This window comes from Tachypleus tridentatus, chromosome 9 (assembly GCF_004210375.1).
Source record: "Tachypleus tridentatus isolate NWPU-2018 chromosome 9, ASM421037v1, whole genome shotgun sequence".
Taxonomy (NCBI): Eukaryota; Metazoa; Arthropoda; class Merostomata; order Xiphosura; family Limulidae; genus Tachypleus; species Tachypleus tridentatus.
In genome coordinates this window covers 132926804-132944643 of record NC_134833.1, presented here as the reverse complement: position 1 = coordinate 132944643, position 17840 = coordinate 132926804, and the positions used below count along the sequence as shown (strand labels likewise).

At 34.6% G+C, this 17840-nt stretch overlaps 1 protein-coding gene and 1 pseudogene across 1 annotated transcript in view; both read right to left on the bottom strand.

The window, feature by feature from the left end:
• LOC143226411 (glycine receptor subunit alpha-2-like) overlaps positions 1–17840 on the bottom strand; it is a 107745-nt gene that overhangs the window by 19100 nt on the left and 70805 nt on the right. Inside the window, exons 4-5 of the mRNA XM_076457345.1 lie at positions 7977–8044; positions 1447–1673 (exon numbers count right to left, since the gene is read on the bottom strand). Coding sequence (XP_076313460.1) covers positions 1447–1673; positions 7977–8044 — 295 coding nt within the window. The remainder of the gene's footprint in view (positions 1–1446; positions 1674–7976; positions 8045–17840) is intronic.
• On the bottom strand, positions 4960–5078 carry LOC143227617 (5S ribosomal RNA; annotated as a pseudogene).

Genomic DNA, 17840 nt, shown 5'->3' with positions numbered 1-17840 from the left:
TTGGGACGAAATTGAAAGTTTTGGTAGGTAAACGTCGTTAGAACAGAACAAACTATTCAATATCGTAAGAATTTCTAAGTTCCATACAATAACCTCACTTCATTAAAAAAGGTTAGTTTTTCTGCAACTAGCGTTAAGCTGTAATAACATTAATTAATTTTCATTTTTCCGAATCATATGATCAAATATATAATTAAAACAGAAATCTCTTATCTAATTTCGTGTACTAGAAAATAATAAGAACCACTTAACATCTAGTCCTTATATTTTATTTCAATACAAGTTATTTTACTCGAATAAAGAGTTCTAACCACAAAAAAAATACAGTTTTACTTTGTTTGTAAGAACAGTCTGATATACTTTGTTTATCAGTGAAGTATTTTTTCAACATAAACAGTGCTTGTGTTATCGATTTTTGTATCACCAATGGAATCCAAAACGTAAACTTAACAGCTTTTTTTTTTCTCATGTAGGAAACTCTATAGCTCGTGAGTATAGCTCGTGAAAGTTACCTTCCTGTGGAATATGTTAAGAAGGGAGAAACATTAACTGGACCAAATGCAACTTACGTGTTAATTTTCCAAAGCATGGTTTCCCAATTTGCGTGAGTATTACGATTGTAAATTAATGATCACTTAATGTTGAGCAACTGATTGCCATAAATGGCTCTACAGGCACGATACACGATACTGTACATACGACTGAGTTGTTGCTGCTTTATATATAGATATAAGGTTATATCCTCGTATGGTACACAAATTGTGGATCAGTAGAAACAATCCATCCACTTGTTTTATAAAAACTGAATGAAAAGGCGGGGAATATATTTATTTTTTGTTTTTTTGTGTGGCTGTTGTTTATATATACATGTATGTGTGCGCGTCTGTTTGCTAATTATGAAATAAATATATGTTTATCTTGTTATTATACGCAAAGTTATACAACGAGCTATCTGTTACCTGTGCTGTTCCCAACGTGGGTATAGAAACCTAACTTTTTAACCTTAGCCACTGCAGGCTTTTGAAATAAATATAACTTACTATCTGACATCATGAATACCACAGCGTATTTAATTACCAGGCTCAACATATACTAATATGGATGCCAGAATAATTGAAATCTACAATAAATGCCATGGACCTCAAGTTGTTAAAGTTACTGTTAAAACTACCTGACCACATCTAGGCTAATGTTTTACTGGTTTCAAAAGCTATTAAACTCTGATGACTAACCATTTTAAACATATTTGGGTTGATTTATCATAATATAAAACGCTGTTTTATCATTATTACCCATTTTAAACCTTAACATAAATTCATTATTAATCAACCACACAATATATTTAATAATGTAAAGTTATTTTTATCAGTTGCCAACTCTCTTGTTTTTTTCTACTATACTTAGGTTAATTTACCATTAACTAAAACCTGTTAAACTTAAACCTACTTCACCATGTAAAGGATAGTTTTATCGTTGTAGAGCCAAATGTAATGGTTTGGAATAGTCATTTCTTGGAAAGTCACTCTCTTAGCGTTTTTAAAAAAGGAGTCTGGTCTCCACATTTGCTTGAGCCAACTAACTGGGAGTAACCGGTAGTACATGGTCATGTTTTCAGGAAGACGTAACCTGTGGTCCTTCCAACTTTGTGACATAAATATATCTGCGACGTAAGTCTGGCAAAAATAGATTAAACAAACAAGCAAAAATTAACACAGAGAAGAACCAATTAGAGATGTAGCAGAATCTACACAATGTCTCAGACATGTCGTTTCATTTGAACAAGACTTTCTGCTCATCCCGAAAGTTTGCTTTATCTATCTAACCACAAGGAAAGTATATATACATACACAAGATATATATGTATACGTTTAGATCACTCCTGTTGAACCTTTCCATAGATTTTAAACAAATACTGTCGTCTTTTTTGTGTTGTGTTTCTTATATATTAATGTTTTTATAAAAAGAATAAAAAAATATTTTACTTTCGGATAGACAGAATATATATATATATATATATAATACGATTAGGTGCAACTCTTCACCACGTTAATTTAGTAATATTATCAAATATAAGAATTACAATCAGTGAACTCGTAATCCATTTAACACAAAAATTAGCGGATGGATACATTGGTATTTGATTGGTTGAGCTTAAAAAGATCTGCATATTATAATATAATATGGTGAAAATGGTGAAACACCTTCATGTGTCCTCACCAGTCCAACACTTGTTTGTTGAGAGAAACACATACATATTTTATTTTATGACGGAATTTCCAAGTCACTTTTGCATCACATGATGTAAGAGAGAAGGTTTAGTTTAAACTGGGTTTCAAAGGAATTTGAAGTTTGGCAACCTTTGGATCAATGAACCTTCCAAAGTTTCCTTTTGACAAAAATTCTAGTTTTATATGTTAATTTGGCTGATTTTCTCTTTGGTTTTTTTGATAAAGATTCTTCATGCGTACATAAATAACATTAGTTGTTTAAGACTTTCAACATATCTTTTTATGTTCTGCGGGTTTTGTTAAGCTCAAAGAACTAAATACATATGCAACACTTTGTCAGTTTCTCGTGTCACCTAGGTTAGTGGTTTTCAGATTTTGCGAAGAAACAGAACCTCTGTATTTCTTTCTCCCTCCCCATCATTATATACATACAATTACTTATTAAAAATGTATTTGGTCCCTCAGGTGTTAGTTAACACTCAATAACTGAAAAACAAAACCGCCATTACCTGTTATCTTCGTCTCTTCGCGGTGAGCTCAGCAGATAGCCAGATGTGAGTGCCGGCATGGCCAGATGGGTTAAGGCGTTATATTCGTAATTCGAGGGTATCGGGTTTAAATCCTAGTCGCATCAAACATGCTCACCCTTTTAGCCGTGGGGACGTTATAATGTGGCGGTGAATCCCATTATTCGTTGGTAAAAGAGTGGTCCAAGAGTTGGCTGTGGATGGTGATGACTAGCTGCCTTCCCTCTAGTCTTACACTGCAAAATTAGGGACGGCTAGCGCAGATAGCCCTCGAGTAGCTTTGCGTGAAATTAAAAAAAACAAAAACGAAAAAAACCCTTCGCGGTTCCAAGAAACACAGTTTGAAATTACTGATCTGGATTATGAGTTGGCTCACTGTAACTGTTGTAACTGACAATCTGGTGAAACTTTGTAACCAAAACAGACAACGAATACTCTTTTGAATGCTTTTCTGTCCTGGCAATATATTTGATACATATATCAATATATATATATATTACCCCATCTGTATATGAATGAACATATATGAAAAGATTTATATAGATTATACACATATATATGAAGACGGAAGTGTCACAAGCTTGTTAATATAGTTTGAGTACAAGAAAAATATCAAATTTATTAGAGACACAAAGTAAACGAAATTACAGTATAAATAACATGCTATTTAAGGACAAAGATTTTCTTAGCTTTTAATAATTAAATACGAATAGAAATAATAAAAATAACAACTTTTATCTAGCATAATTCTATCCTGTTATAAATTTTTAATCAAGAACCAGCATCTTTCTCTCTCTTCAGTTTGCTTGTGCAATGTTGTGCAGAAGATAGGAAAAGGTTCTGATATCCTTACGTTTGTTCTTGTTTATCTTCGTGATTAAGGATAGGACTAAGTGTCGTGCAGTCTAATAGTTACCATCTAGCAGCAGACATTTTTATAGACGTGATTTTGCAGTAGGATTAGGGTAGTTGACAAAAGATAAGTGTGTGCCATTGAAAGAATCACTCCTTCGGAAATATAAGTATTTCGTCAAAAACCTGGTAAAATAAGCTGGTTGTGACTTGCTTTTTATTGGACACATTCATATTTTGGGATTTTCGTGAGTGTTTCTTGTGTTCCATTTTTGATTTTTGTGTTTAGCTAAAACAAACATTTTTATACTTTACTGGTGAGTAATTGTAGGAGATATTTAGTTGGTCCGGCATGGCCAAGCGTGTTAAGGCAAAAGAATCGTAATCTGAGGGTCGCGGGTTCGCATCCCCGTCGCACCAAACGTGCTCGCCCTCTCAGGCATGGGAGCGTTATAATGTGACGGTCAATCCAACTATTCGTTGGTAAAAGAGTAGCCCAAGAGTTGGCGGTGGGTGGTGGTGACTAGCTGCCTTCCCTCTAGTCTTACACTGCTAAATTAGGGACGGCTAGCACAGATAGCCCTCGAGTAGCTTTGTGCGAAATTCCAAAACAATCAATCAGAAATACAGAGCTCTACTATATAGCCAAACCTCGCCTAAACTTTTTAAACTGCGAAAAGTTCATTTTGATTAAAAGCTCTATTAATACATTTTATTTATAATTAAAAAACAACAACAATGGCAGATATTATTATTATAATAACAAATGTTTATTTTAAATTTTAACCAAGTAACACAATTTGCTGTTCCGTTTATAGAATTAAATTTACAAATAAAACAACTTTGAAAAATAAAGCCAGAAGCCATAGAATCCTAATAGTAATTTATCAAAATGTGATATTAAGCTTACAAGTTAATAAAACAAGGGAAAATTTAAACATACGTTAATATTATACAAGTTTTAATTATGATTTGTAAACGAGTGATGTTTCTTGTAACCTTTGTATTTCTTTTGTTCAACACAAATATACACAATAGTGAATTTATGTTTAGCCCACCTTGGGTATCAAAACCCGATTTTTAGTATTCTAAGTCAGTGATCTTACCACTGAACCACTGGGAGAATTTTCGTAACATCTACAGTTTTGATATAATCTTCTCGCGATTAATTTCTACTAAAATGACTTCCGTTTTATCGTACGTTTCGTGGCTTTGTTTGTGGTGTGTGTGTTTTTCGTATAGCAAAGCCACGAAGGGCTATCTGCTCAGCCCACCGAGGGGAATCGAACCCCTGATTTTAGCGTTGTAAATCCGGAGACATACCGCTGTACTAGCGGGGAGCTATTATAAAATGTCATCATCACCCGGTATTCCCAGCTGGTCACCCTCCCAAGTACTAACCGGGCCCGCCGGTGCTTAGCTTCGGTAATGGAACGAGAACCGGCGCTTTCAACGTGGTATGAACGATGACTTGTTTGTGGTGATTATTGTTTTTTTTTATCATACGTTTCGTGGCTTTATTTGTGGTGATTATTGTCTTTTATCGTACGTTTCGTAGCTTTATTTGTGGTGATTATTGTCTTTTATCGTACGTTTAGTGGCTTTACTTATGGTGATTATTGTCTTTTATCGTACGTTTAGTGGTTTTACTTGTGGTGATTATTGTCTTTTATCGTACGTTTAGTGGCTTTACTTGTGGTGATTATTGTCTTTTATCATACGTTTCGTAGCTTTATTTGTGGTGATTATCAACTGAATCGCTCATTAGAGTAAAATCTCTATTTTTACCTTTCTTCTGAATCTCATTTTCATTTTTATTACTTGTATTTTTAAAGCACTGTACTATTTTACCCTATTTAGGCTAGTATAGTGAATGAAGCCAGGTGATCTACATTTTAAAAACTGCATTTTTCTAATGTAGGTATCGTGCATACACGTATGTGTATATGCACATATATGTATGTTCAGCTGATGTAATTTATTTCAATAACGTTTTATCTTCGTGGTATAAATTTGTGCAGATGAGATTGTCTAATTAATGCGTCATAAAATCACGTTTTTCTAATATTCTGAGTTTAAAAAAGTATAACAGCCAAGTTAATTTCATTTGATGAGAGAAACTTCTGTGAGCCAGTATATAAAATAAATTTTGTAAGATTTTAATTGGTTCTCTTATTGCTTAAAATAACTAATAAACAACAAACATGTATTCTTAAGACAGCTGGTATTGGTGTTAAAACTTTAATTGAAATAACGTACTTGAAGATGATTTAAAAATAGTCAAAACGTTGTTCTGTCCTTTTTGTTAAATAAAAGTTTTAATACCCATACCAGCCGTCTTGGGAATACACTTTTCCTTCGAGTAGGTTTATTGTCATCACGTAATAAACAACAAGCTGTGCTTGTCGTTTCGGAGCAACGTAGAATGTAGCACTGCACTAATTTAACACAGGACTAAGCTACACACATGCGTACTGGTGAAGTTTTGAGCTTGATGTCTGAAGGATATGAAAATTGCTATATTTTCAAGTAACCTATAGATAATATCAAACATCTACTTGCACGAGTTGAAATTATTAGATCGCATATTTCTTGCTCGCTGGAAGAAAGATGTGGGATTAAATGTTAATTTAGGTTTCTTTCAAGAAAAGCTTTATCTGTGTAAAAACTGTCATAGTTGGCATCCAATTTGGAAACCTGGGAGCTGTTATAGATGCACGATTAGCGAGAGGATTACGCTGAAGAAGGGAAATGAACATCTGTGTACATTAACCTGAGACTTAAGGAACAGATACTTCTTATATCACGTTCATCAGTAGGCGAGTTCTGATCATCGTCTTTTCCATTATTTTTATTCCTAATAAGGCTCATCAATCATGCATACTGAAAAACAACAACAACACTAAAACACTGTCTATAAAAAAAACATAACGTGCACTGTCTATAAAAAACAACACTAAACATTGTACTGTTTACAAGAACATTAAAACATACACGGTCTATAAAAACAACATAAAACACACCCTATCTATAATAAACAACATAAAACACACCCTATCTATAAAAAACAACATAAAATACACCCTATCTATAAAAAACAACAGTAAAACATATACTGTCTATAAAAACAACATTAAGCATGTGCTGTCTATAAGAACACTAAAACATACACGGTCTATAAAAACATTAAACATGTGCTGTCCATAAAAACACTAAAACATGTACTGTCTATAAGAACACTAAAACATACACTGTTTATAAAAACAACACTAAAAATACATTGTCTATAAAACAACACTAAACATACACTATATATAAAAAGCAACACTAAAACATACACTATCTATAAAAACAACACTAAAAATACATTGTCTATAAAAACAACACTAAAAATACATTGTCTATAAAAACAACACTAAACATACACCATATATAAAAAGCAACATTAAAACATACACTATATATAAAAAGCAACATTAAAACATACACTGTGTATAAGAACACTTAAACATACACTGTATATAAAAACAACCCTAAAACATATGTTGTCTATAAAACATACACTATATATAAAAAGCAACACTAAAACATACACTATCTATAAAAACAACACTAAAAATACATTGTCTATAAAAACAACACTAAACATACACTATCTATGAAAAGCAACATTAAAACATACACTGTGTATAAGAACACTTAAACATACACTGTATATAAAAACAACACTAAAACATATATTGTCTATAAAAATAACACTAAACCATACACTATCTATGAAAGAGAACTCGAGTATACACTATCTATAAAAAAACAATACTAAAACGTATGCTGTCTGTCAGTGATGACGAGAAAACCCGCTTGTAGAGAAAAATATATATGTAAAGACGGTTTGTTTGGGTTGAGAAAATTTTTATGTAGAGGAGCGAACAACATAACCATAGAAAACACCCAAATACTAAATAAAAAAACAAACATAAACAAACGCAAAATTAAAGAAGCCTTACTTATACAACAACTCAAGCCCAAAATAAACCAATACAAAGGAACATCTTTATACCTATATTAATAAATATAATCAAACATCAAGCATGCCCTCTACATTTCTACACTCAGTTACACAGCCCCCTTCAAACATGTGGTCAGCTATCGACCAGTTACCTCTTTCCTTCTTTGTGAACCTGACGATGACCGAAGAAGGTCGAAACGTTGTTCGCTACTCTACATAAAAATTTTCTCAACCAAAACTAGCCGTTTGTACCTATATATACTGTCTATAAAAATACTACAAACATTCACAGTCTATAAAAAATAACAACAAATCATACATTGTTTACTAAACAACAACACTAAAACATACGTCTATTACCATTGAGCCTTCGTCTATAGAGTCTAGACTTAGAACTGTGACGTGAAAACGCACAACGGTAGGTTGACCTGAAAACGAAACAAAAATGCTTGAAAATTAATCCTATTTGAGCAAATTACAATAGTTATCTTATTAAAACGTAAGTTTTAAGAAAAATAGGCTTATCATTAGGGAATTAAACTGTTTCTTCGAGGAAAGATTAACACATATATTAGAGACTGTAGTATATAGGTCTTATCGTGTTTGGAAGAAGTAATCAAAACATACCAATAATGTTCCGAATGATAAAGTTAATGATAAATGGAACGTTGGAACATCTAGTTGTATGAGTTCACATTTCCTTTAATAAGAATAAACGTTTTCGATATCACTCCTATGAACATTACATAACACTAACTGACGGCCGGGTTCTTTTTTTCCTATTAGAATATTTTCAGATGCTAAGCATACTGTTCATAAAGAAATATAGAGTTACAATTTAACCTAATGATACTAAATGTATAGCATTAGGATTGAGGAACCCTTATAACTATTCAAGTTTCATTATAAAGCTCAACTGTTTACTTTGTTTTAAGGCAAAGCTGAACAGTGAGCTATCCGAGTTTTGCCTGTTGCGTGGATCAAGCCCCAAATGTTGGTGTTATAAGTTCTCAACTTATTGCTGAGCCTTTAGGATGGGGTAAGGCTAAGATATATCAGCTGTAAACTTAACATATTTATTTTAGACAATTTGTTTTTGCACAGATAGTACGGACTGAAACACAACTATTTAAATCTTAACATAAACTACACTAACTTCCAATTAATGATTGAAACTCTATTTTATTTGTCACCAATTTTCTTTGAAAAGAGTGAATAATCTTCAGAAAAGCGTTATAACAATAGTGATAGCATAAAATGTAATATTTGTATAACGACAAGGATGAAAAACATACAGTCCAATCAGAACATAACTGACCATCTCTAACACTGCGTTATAACAATAGTGATAGCATAAAATGTAATATTTGTATAACGACAAGGATGAAAAACATACAGTCCAATCAGAACATAACTGACCATCTCTAACACTGTTCAATTAGAACATAACTGACCATCTCTAACACTGTTCAATTAGAACATAACTGACCATCTCTAACACTGTTCAATTAGAACATAACTGACTATCTCTAACACTGTTCAATTAGAACATAACTGATCATCTCTGAGCAAAAATAAACTATAAACTTTGTTTAGAACATGAATAAAAATGTACTTGCAGGAGCGAAAATGAATAATAAAATTGATTATTAAAGTAGCTTTTACTTTTAAGTAACGTTATTCGAGAGGTGTTATTTATTTATTTGTTTGAATCATCTGTCTTACATTATAGAACACGACGGTTAGATTGTAACACACAGTGACTTTTGTTGTTGAAAGACAACTTGTTGTGCGGTTTACAACATCAAAGACGATCAGAAGAGACGATGTATTTAGAGTTATGAAGATCTATTTATAACATTTAATCACATGTTACCAGAAAAGAGTTAATGTTGCACGAACGTCGAGGTTATGCAAGATGCACATACTTATTTCACTAATACCAATAATATCGATATATCTACTTCTTTGGAACCTTCTACTTACCTCACTGATAGCGTGTAGTAAAATCTGTGTCTAATATCTCCAGATCTGTGTTACCTTAAAACATTTCAGAACTAATGCACACAAAGTGAGTATTTGTATTTAAGGTTGATGAAGTGAAATGTTTCCAGTGGTTATCATACAGTCCATCACGTTTACTACTGTAGAATGTTTGGCACAACGTATTCAGAGAGTTATATGTTTATATTGAACTTCGCGTGTGCATAATGAAATTACAGGTTTAATAACAGCAGCTTAAGAAATTCGACATATAATAAATACATATTTGTTTCTTATTTTAAAGAATAACTTATTGAGTTACATCAAGTATATTTTAATGAATATAAATACTGATTGGAATATTGATTAATGTTTAAAATCTTCAGAATAGAATTATTAAATAGCACGTGAAAATATTTTGTATTTTGAACCTAAACGACATCGTATAGTTCACATGTACCAAATAGCGAGATTAAAATCCTCTGAGGTTCAGGTGTAGCCACTCCTAACTTAAAACATCTGACCGTATGCAGGACAACAATCACTGATACTCCAGCCAATACGAGTACACTTAACCGAATAGCAAGATAAACTGCACAATTATAACATCTTTACAACTAAGAGTGTTAAATGTGTTCAACAGGATATTACGAAATGAAAGAGAAACGAGACTGTAATAAACATAAATGGTTAACAATCAACCTCGCTGTCATTTTCACACATGACTTGCTTGTTTGTTTTGAGATTTCTTGCAAAGCTACACGAGGGCTGTCTGCGCTAGCCTTCCCTAATTTAGCAGTGTAAGACTAGAGAGAAAGCAGCTAGTCATTCCCACCCACCGCCAACTCTTGGGCTACTCTTTTACCAATGAGTAGTGGGATTGACCGTCACGTTATAATGTCCCCGTGGCTGAAAGGGCGAACATATTTGGTGTGACGGGGATTCGAGCCCGCGACCCTCAGGTTACGAGTCGAACACCTTAACCAACCTGGCCAAACCGGGCCTTCTCATACATGAAGATGGAAGGTACACCATCCGAAATATGCATTAATCACCATCACAAACAATCATTTTTGTGAACAATTAATTGTGACTAAAATCTCCTCTAATCAGGGTGTTTTTCTGTTGTTTGTACTATTCATACGTTTACAAGATTTCGCACCCTGAAAGACGATCAAAGTCGATAAGAGTGAGGCTTCACCATACTTTGTTCTAATCATACTAGAAGCGCCAACAAGTTAAAGTGTTTTTTTCCTTTTAATGATATATCAAAACTAAAAACGGAAGTCAAGCAAGTTATCATGTAATAAACTTAAACTACTATCTTCATTTTCTATAAGATACTACTTTATATATCGTACCATCATAAAATTGTACAATAATTTACATATGATATTCTCACTCATTTCTCTGATAAGAACAGACTCATCGTCCATTTGATAACCTTTATTAAGCTTATGTATATGGTAGTTGTAAGGCTCTTTTAACTCACTACAAATAACTTATATAAAATGTAACACAATAATTATTTATTTTACCTTCGTTGAAATTAGACTGTAACATATTTCTAGTTTCAACCACGTTCACAAAAATCAATGTTTTAGAGCAATAACATTTCAACTGCTTTTATGTTTGTCGAATTTCGCACAAAGCTTTTCGAGGGCTATCTATAGTCTAGTAACTTGAAATATCTGTTTACTGACAAAAGGGAAGAGAGCTAATTAAAACCACCCATCGCCAACTCTTAGACAACTTGTTACCAATCAACGAATAGTAAAGTAGTGTTGGCTGTCACATTATCCCAGGTCCGGCATGGCACTCGACTCGTAATCTGAGTGTCACGGGTTCGAATCTCCGTCGCACCAAACATGCTCGCCCTTTAACCCGTGAAGGCGTTATAATGTGACGATCAATCCCACTATTCGTTGGTAAAAGAGTAGCCCAAGAGTTGGCGGTGGGTGGTGATGACTAGCTGCCTTCCCTCTAGTCTTACACTGCTAAATTAGGGACGGATAGCGCAGATAGCCCTCGTGTAGCTTTGCGCAAAATTAAAAACAAACGAAACCATATTATTCCCCACCCACACACGGCTGAAACATTGAATGTATTCATTTGTAAATAAATATAAGATACATCATTCAGTGTGTACTGATACGTTTATCATCTTTTTGACGGAACAAACTTTATTTCTTTGTTGTAGAAGATAAGTTACAACGCTAGAATCCGAGTTTCGATACCTGTGTTAGGCGGAGCACAGATAGTCCATTCTGTTGCTTTGTGGTTATATCTAAACAAACATGGTATTGTAAACAAGCGCACTTGTTTACCTGAATTGATTTTAGACAATAACGACAGAAAAATATAAAAACAAACAATTCGTGAAGACTTGGAATTTATCAAAATGTAAGCCATGAAAAGGTAAAATTATTTTTTATGTACTAATTTTAAGTAATTTTTACCTTCAATTTTGAGCCAAGTAAGCATGTGATAATCATAACTGAAAGTGGGTGGAACAGTTCATGTTTTATACATTGTAATCCTTCACAGTCTTATTTTTGTTGTCAATTTAAAGTGAATTATAAAGTTTAATGTGTTCTACGTTATTTATGTATCGTGGCTTGACCTTATAGCAGACAAATTCGATGTAGAAATCATAACACGAATTGACACTAGTGAGTCACAGCAGGCTGTTGCCAGTTGGCTACAACATCTAAGAGCATCATTTTTAAAAATGCTAAATCATTTACATGAAACTGTTAAAGTGTCTTGGACAGCTGAACAAGGCACATCTTTGTTCACAACCCAAACAGAATATTTTAACCTGTTGATTCTGGCTATTTTCAGTTGTAGGTTACCTGTTCCGAGACTAAATCAAATGTTTCTAGCACAACTGGATACTGCGTGAGTATAATCGGTAAGCACAAGGCCGACCTACATACCCGACATTAATGTAATAAATTTCGTTCAAAGTAAGGCAAAAAAAAACAACAGACTTTCTTATGATTGTGACAAAAATATATACAAGGCACACCAACACTTGGAACAATATTCATTATAAACAGATGATCTTTGCTCTCCCTGCAGTCAGATAACAGACTTATCTTCATTTGAAGAGAACCTAGTCCAATTTTATACAGAAACATGGAGTGGTGGAAGTTTGATGTGGGTTGGACCGGGCGTTGAGGAATGTATGAATCTCTACTTTTGCGATGCGAAATGGTAACATCATTCCACAGATTATAAGACCACATTCTAGAACCACTTGTACTGTTCTAAACTAGAACAATCAGCACTGACTTCAGTTCACCGAATAATAAGGTCCATTCCCACCTGTGTTAAATTGATCGACATTTTTTTCTTCAGGACGATAACCACCAAACGGAATGGTAAGAACACTTACTAACTTGGAAGCTTAACAAACGTGCCAAGAGGACGATAATAACCAAATGGAGTGGTAAGAACACTTATTAACTTGGAAGCTTAACGAACATGCTTGAAATACCCCTAGAGAAGCACTGTTATTTCAAACACTAAAGGCACACTGAAAACAATTACATTTCAGGCATTATGAATCCCGTGTTGCTAAGCGAACAACATCAATCTTGTTCATTTCCTGTTGAAGGGAAGTGTGATAACTGTAAAAAAAACCGTTAAGCCACCTTCACCAGGTTTACATTTACGAGTATAGTCTGAGTGATAAGACATTTATACTTCAGATTTTATGACGGCGATCAGGTGCCTCATTTGCATAGAAACGAACTAAGAGGGAAATTAAATTATTCTGCAACAATAATTTTGCCTTATCTTATCTAAAGCAATATAAATTCCAGTTGTTATCCTTTTAAGTGATTTGCGGGCATTGTGTGCATTATTACTTGCATTGTGACTTTCATAATTTCCGTCATACTCTTATTTAGTTGAAAATTACGATTTTCGAGTGAAAAGAGGGCGTAATAGCATTAAATTTAGACACTGACTACTGTGTGCTGTTGTCAAGGGGGCTCAATATCAGAGCTAATCAGGCTTCATCATCTTGCCACACATATACAATTAGTCCTGCTTTCTCATAAGCGTTTGATATAAATAGATATCTAGCCAACATTTGTATATCGGAACCACACTACTGAATTGATGAGACCTTGTACTAAATATAAGACTTAGTTAGTGGTTAATAGCTGTGTAAAAATAAAATGTAGACGAAACATTACACTGTTCTTACTGTGAGCTCGTATTCGGTCAGTAAAGAAGTGTGTAATTAAGAGTATTGCAGCTGTGATATCATATTACACATATATTTGTATTTTGTGTTTTTATATTTAAGACACAGCTACTAAGGTTATCTGTGGTCGTCACACTTCTTAAACTACATACAAGAGAGATAAAAGGTAGCCATCCTTCCCCACCACACACACACTATCCATGTTAGGAGATTGACTGTCAGTTTTAAAGTGCGTAGAATGTTTTATTGGATCACACGAATTAGAACATTTATTTCTAACCAGCAGATCATTCCCCACTTGCTTAAAAGTTACATACTCATAAGCTACGTACTAAATATGTTACAATTTCGTTGTATAGGTCACTGGTTAGGCCACATTTGGAGTATGGTGTTCAATTTTTGGGCTTCTTACGTTAGGTAAGACATTGAATTATTGAAAGGGTTCAGACGAGTCTTATTAAAATGGTGTCCGAGATGGGGGCGCTGTCATACAAGGAGATGTTAAGATCTCTGAAATTAATATTTCTTGAGAAAAAAGTTAGAGTGGATCTGACTGAAGTGTTTAAGGTTATAAACTGAACTGATAGTGTTGGTGCATTATAGTTTTGCATACTTATCGGCAAGAAAAGTAAAACTAGGGGACACAAAGTTAAATGTTGACAAAGTAGAAGTAATCTTCAGTTAAGAAAAAAAATTATTTTTCAAACAAGGTGGTTGACCTCTGGAATGGGTTGCTTTCAGATGTTGTAGAAACAGTAAATTTGAGGCGGGCGACTCGAAATCTGAGGATCGCATCCATCCCCGTCGCGCCAAACATGCTCACCCTTTCAGCCGTGCGAGCGTTATAATGTGACGGTCAATCCCACTATTCGTTGGTAAAAGAGTAGCCCAAGAGTTGGAGGTGGGTGGTGATGATTAGCTGCCTTCCCTCTAGTCTTACACTGCTAAATTAGGGACGGCTAGCACAGATAGCCCTCGAGTAGCTTTGTGCGAAATTCAAAAAACAAAAAAAACAAAACCACTTAATAACACATGAATGATAAGGACTGATTGTAATTGTTTTTCGATTTATTTATTTAACAGTGTTAGTTTAGCTTAAAGGATGAAACACTCGTTATAGAACTACACGTCGCTTGCTTTCTCCAAACATTGTGTTATATTATGTTAAAAACGTAATTTATTTCAAAATAATGTTGATAAACAATTAGTGGTACAAAAACTAAAAAAAAATTAAAGTTTCAATTCAAGTCGAAAACTAAATATGAAATTGATTGTAAATGAGATAAAGTTTGCAAAATTAAGCTTAAAACAACTGTGGCAGAGTGGTTAGAGTTACCGGCTGTACTCTATCTGACCTGTCACTTCAAAATTAAGCTTAAAACAACTGTGGCAGAGTGGTTAGAGTTAGCGGCTGTGCTCTATCTGACCTGTCACTTCAAAATTAAGCTTAAAACAAATGTGGCAGAGTGGTTAGGGTTACCGGCTGTACTCTATCTGACCTATTACTTCAAAATTAAGCTTAAAACAACTGTGGCAGAGTGGTTAGAGTTAGCGGCTGTGCTCTATCTGACCTATTACTTCAAAATTAAGCTTAAAACAACTGTGGCAGAGTGGTTAGAGTTGGCGGCTGTGCTCTATCTGACCTATTACTTCAAAATTAAGCTTAAAACAACTGTGGCAGAGTGGTTAGAGTTACCGGCTGTACTCTATCTGACCTATTACTTCACAATTAGGCTCAAAACAACTGTGGCAGAGTGGTTAGAGTTAGCGGCTGTGCTCTATCTGTCCTATTACTTCAAAATTAAGATTAAAACAACTGTGGTAGAGTGGTTAGAGTTAACGGCTGTGGTATATCTCACGTATTACTTCAAAATTAAACTTAAAACAGCTGTGGTAGAGTGGTTAGAGTTAGCGGCTGTGTTCTATCTCATCTATTACTTCAAAATTAAGCTTAAACAACTGTGGTAGAGTGGTTAGAGTTAACGGCTTTGCTCTATCTCATCTGTTACTTCAAAATTAAACTTAAAACAACTGTGGCAGAGTGTTTAGAGTTAGCGGTTGTGCTCTATCTGACCTATAACTTCAAAATTAAGCTTAAAACAGCTGTGGCAGAGTGGTTAGAGTTGGCGGCTGTGCTCTATCTGACCTATTACTTCAAAATTAAGCTTAAAACAACTGTGGCAGAGTGGTTAGAGTTACCGGCTGTACTCTATCTGACCTATTACTTCACAATTAGGCTCAAAACAACTGTGGCAGAGTGGTTAGAGTTAGCGGCTGTGCTCTATCTGTCCTATTACTTCAAAATTAAGATTAAAACAACTGTGGTAGAGTGGTTAGAGTTAGCGGCTGTGGTCTATCTCACGTATTACTTCAAAATTAAACTTAAAACAGCTGTGGTAGAGTGGTTAGAGTTAGCGTCTGTGTTCTATCTCATCTATTACCTTAAAATTAAGCTTAAACAACTGTGGTAGAGTGGTTAGAGTTAACGGCTTTGCTCTATCTCATCTGTTACTTCAAAATTAAACTTAAAACAACTGTGGCAGAGTGTTTAGAGTTAGCGGTTGTGCTCTATCTGACCTGTCACTTCAAAATTAAGCTTAAAACAGCTGTGGCAGAGTGGTTAGAGTTGGCCGCTATTCTCTATCTGATCTGTCACTTCAAAATTAGCGACGTTTAAAGTACCTTATTTGACCTTATCATTGATCTTATTTAGTTTTTCGCTATTTTCTGACTTTTATACCCACATTTGAATAGTTAATTTTTTTCTGCTTTGTTTCTTCTTCCAATGTTTGTAATAAGTTAAATGTTTTTCACGTTTATTAATGTTGTTCAATAAATATTAATACGTTCATGACAGTATAGGCATAAAGTGGAGGTGGCATTTTTATGGGGCGTCAATGTCTTTGCTCTTCACACAAATTTGTGTTCCTTTATGGGGCGTCAATGTCTTTCTTTGTTCTTCACAGAAATGTCTGTTCAAAAGATGTTTTCAGTCGTTTTGGTTTTGCAGTTGCTTATTGATGCACTCACAAATACATCTACACTCCCCTTCAGTGTTAGCTTTCCGACAAAACTTGCAACTTAACTGATAAACAACATTGTAGTGGTTCTTAAGTCTGTTTCTCAAGGGCTTGAGATATCTATTTAAAAGTCTTCATAAATCGTGTTATAAAGGATATGTTTCTAAAGGTAAATTACAATCCTAGGTCTGGACCTTATTCAGGGCCAGGTGGATTAAGACGTTCGACTCGTAATCTGAAGGTCGCGGGTTCGAATCCCCGTCGCACCAAACATGCTCGTCCTCTCAGCCATGAGGGCGTTATAATGTGCGGTCAATCCAACTATTCGTTTGTAAAAGAGTAACCCAAGAGTTGACGGTTGGTAGTGATGACTAATTACCTTCCTTCTAGTCTTACTCTGTAACATTTGGGACGATTAGCCTAGATAGTCCTTGGGTAGCTTTGCACGAAATACGAAAACGAAGCACCTTATTTAATGGGTGAAATATATCCTACTGAGCAGTCGTAAAAGCCTTTTGAAAATAGTGACTTCCTTTCCTATACCTCTACAAGGAAGCATATTACCGGTCATAATGAAGGTAAACCGTTACTTCGAGCGGCTTGAAGTTTATGAAAAAACAAACAGGTGAATGCACTGAACTTCAGTGTACTAACATCTGGAACATTCATTTTATTAGGTAAGGAAAATTAGTTCTAACTCAGTGGTTCTTAACCTTCTCATCATCTTAACCCCTGAGACTCTCCAGGGTATTACCGTGACCCCTATAATAATTTTTGTAACGGTGAACTTTGCGCGTAGGTAGAATATGTTTGGTTTTGAATTTCACACAAAGCTACACGAGAGCTATCTGGGCTAGCCGTCCCTATTTTAGCAGTGTAGGACTACAGGGAAGGCAGCTAGTCAACTCTACCCACAGCCACCTCTCGGGCTACTTTTTTACCAACGAATAATGGGAGTAACCGTCACATTATAACGCTCCCACGGCTGAAAGGGCGAACATG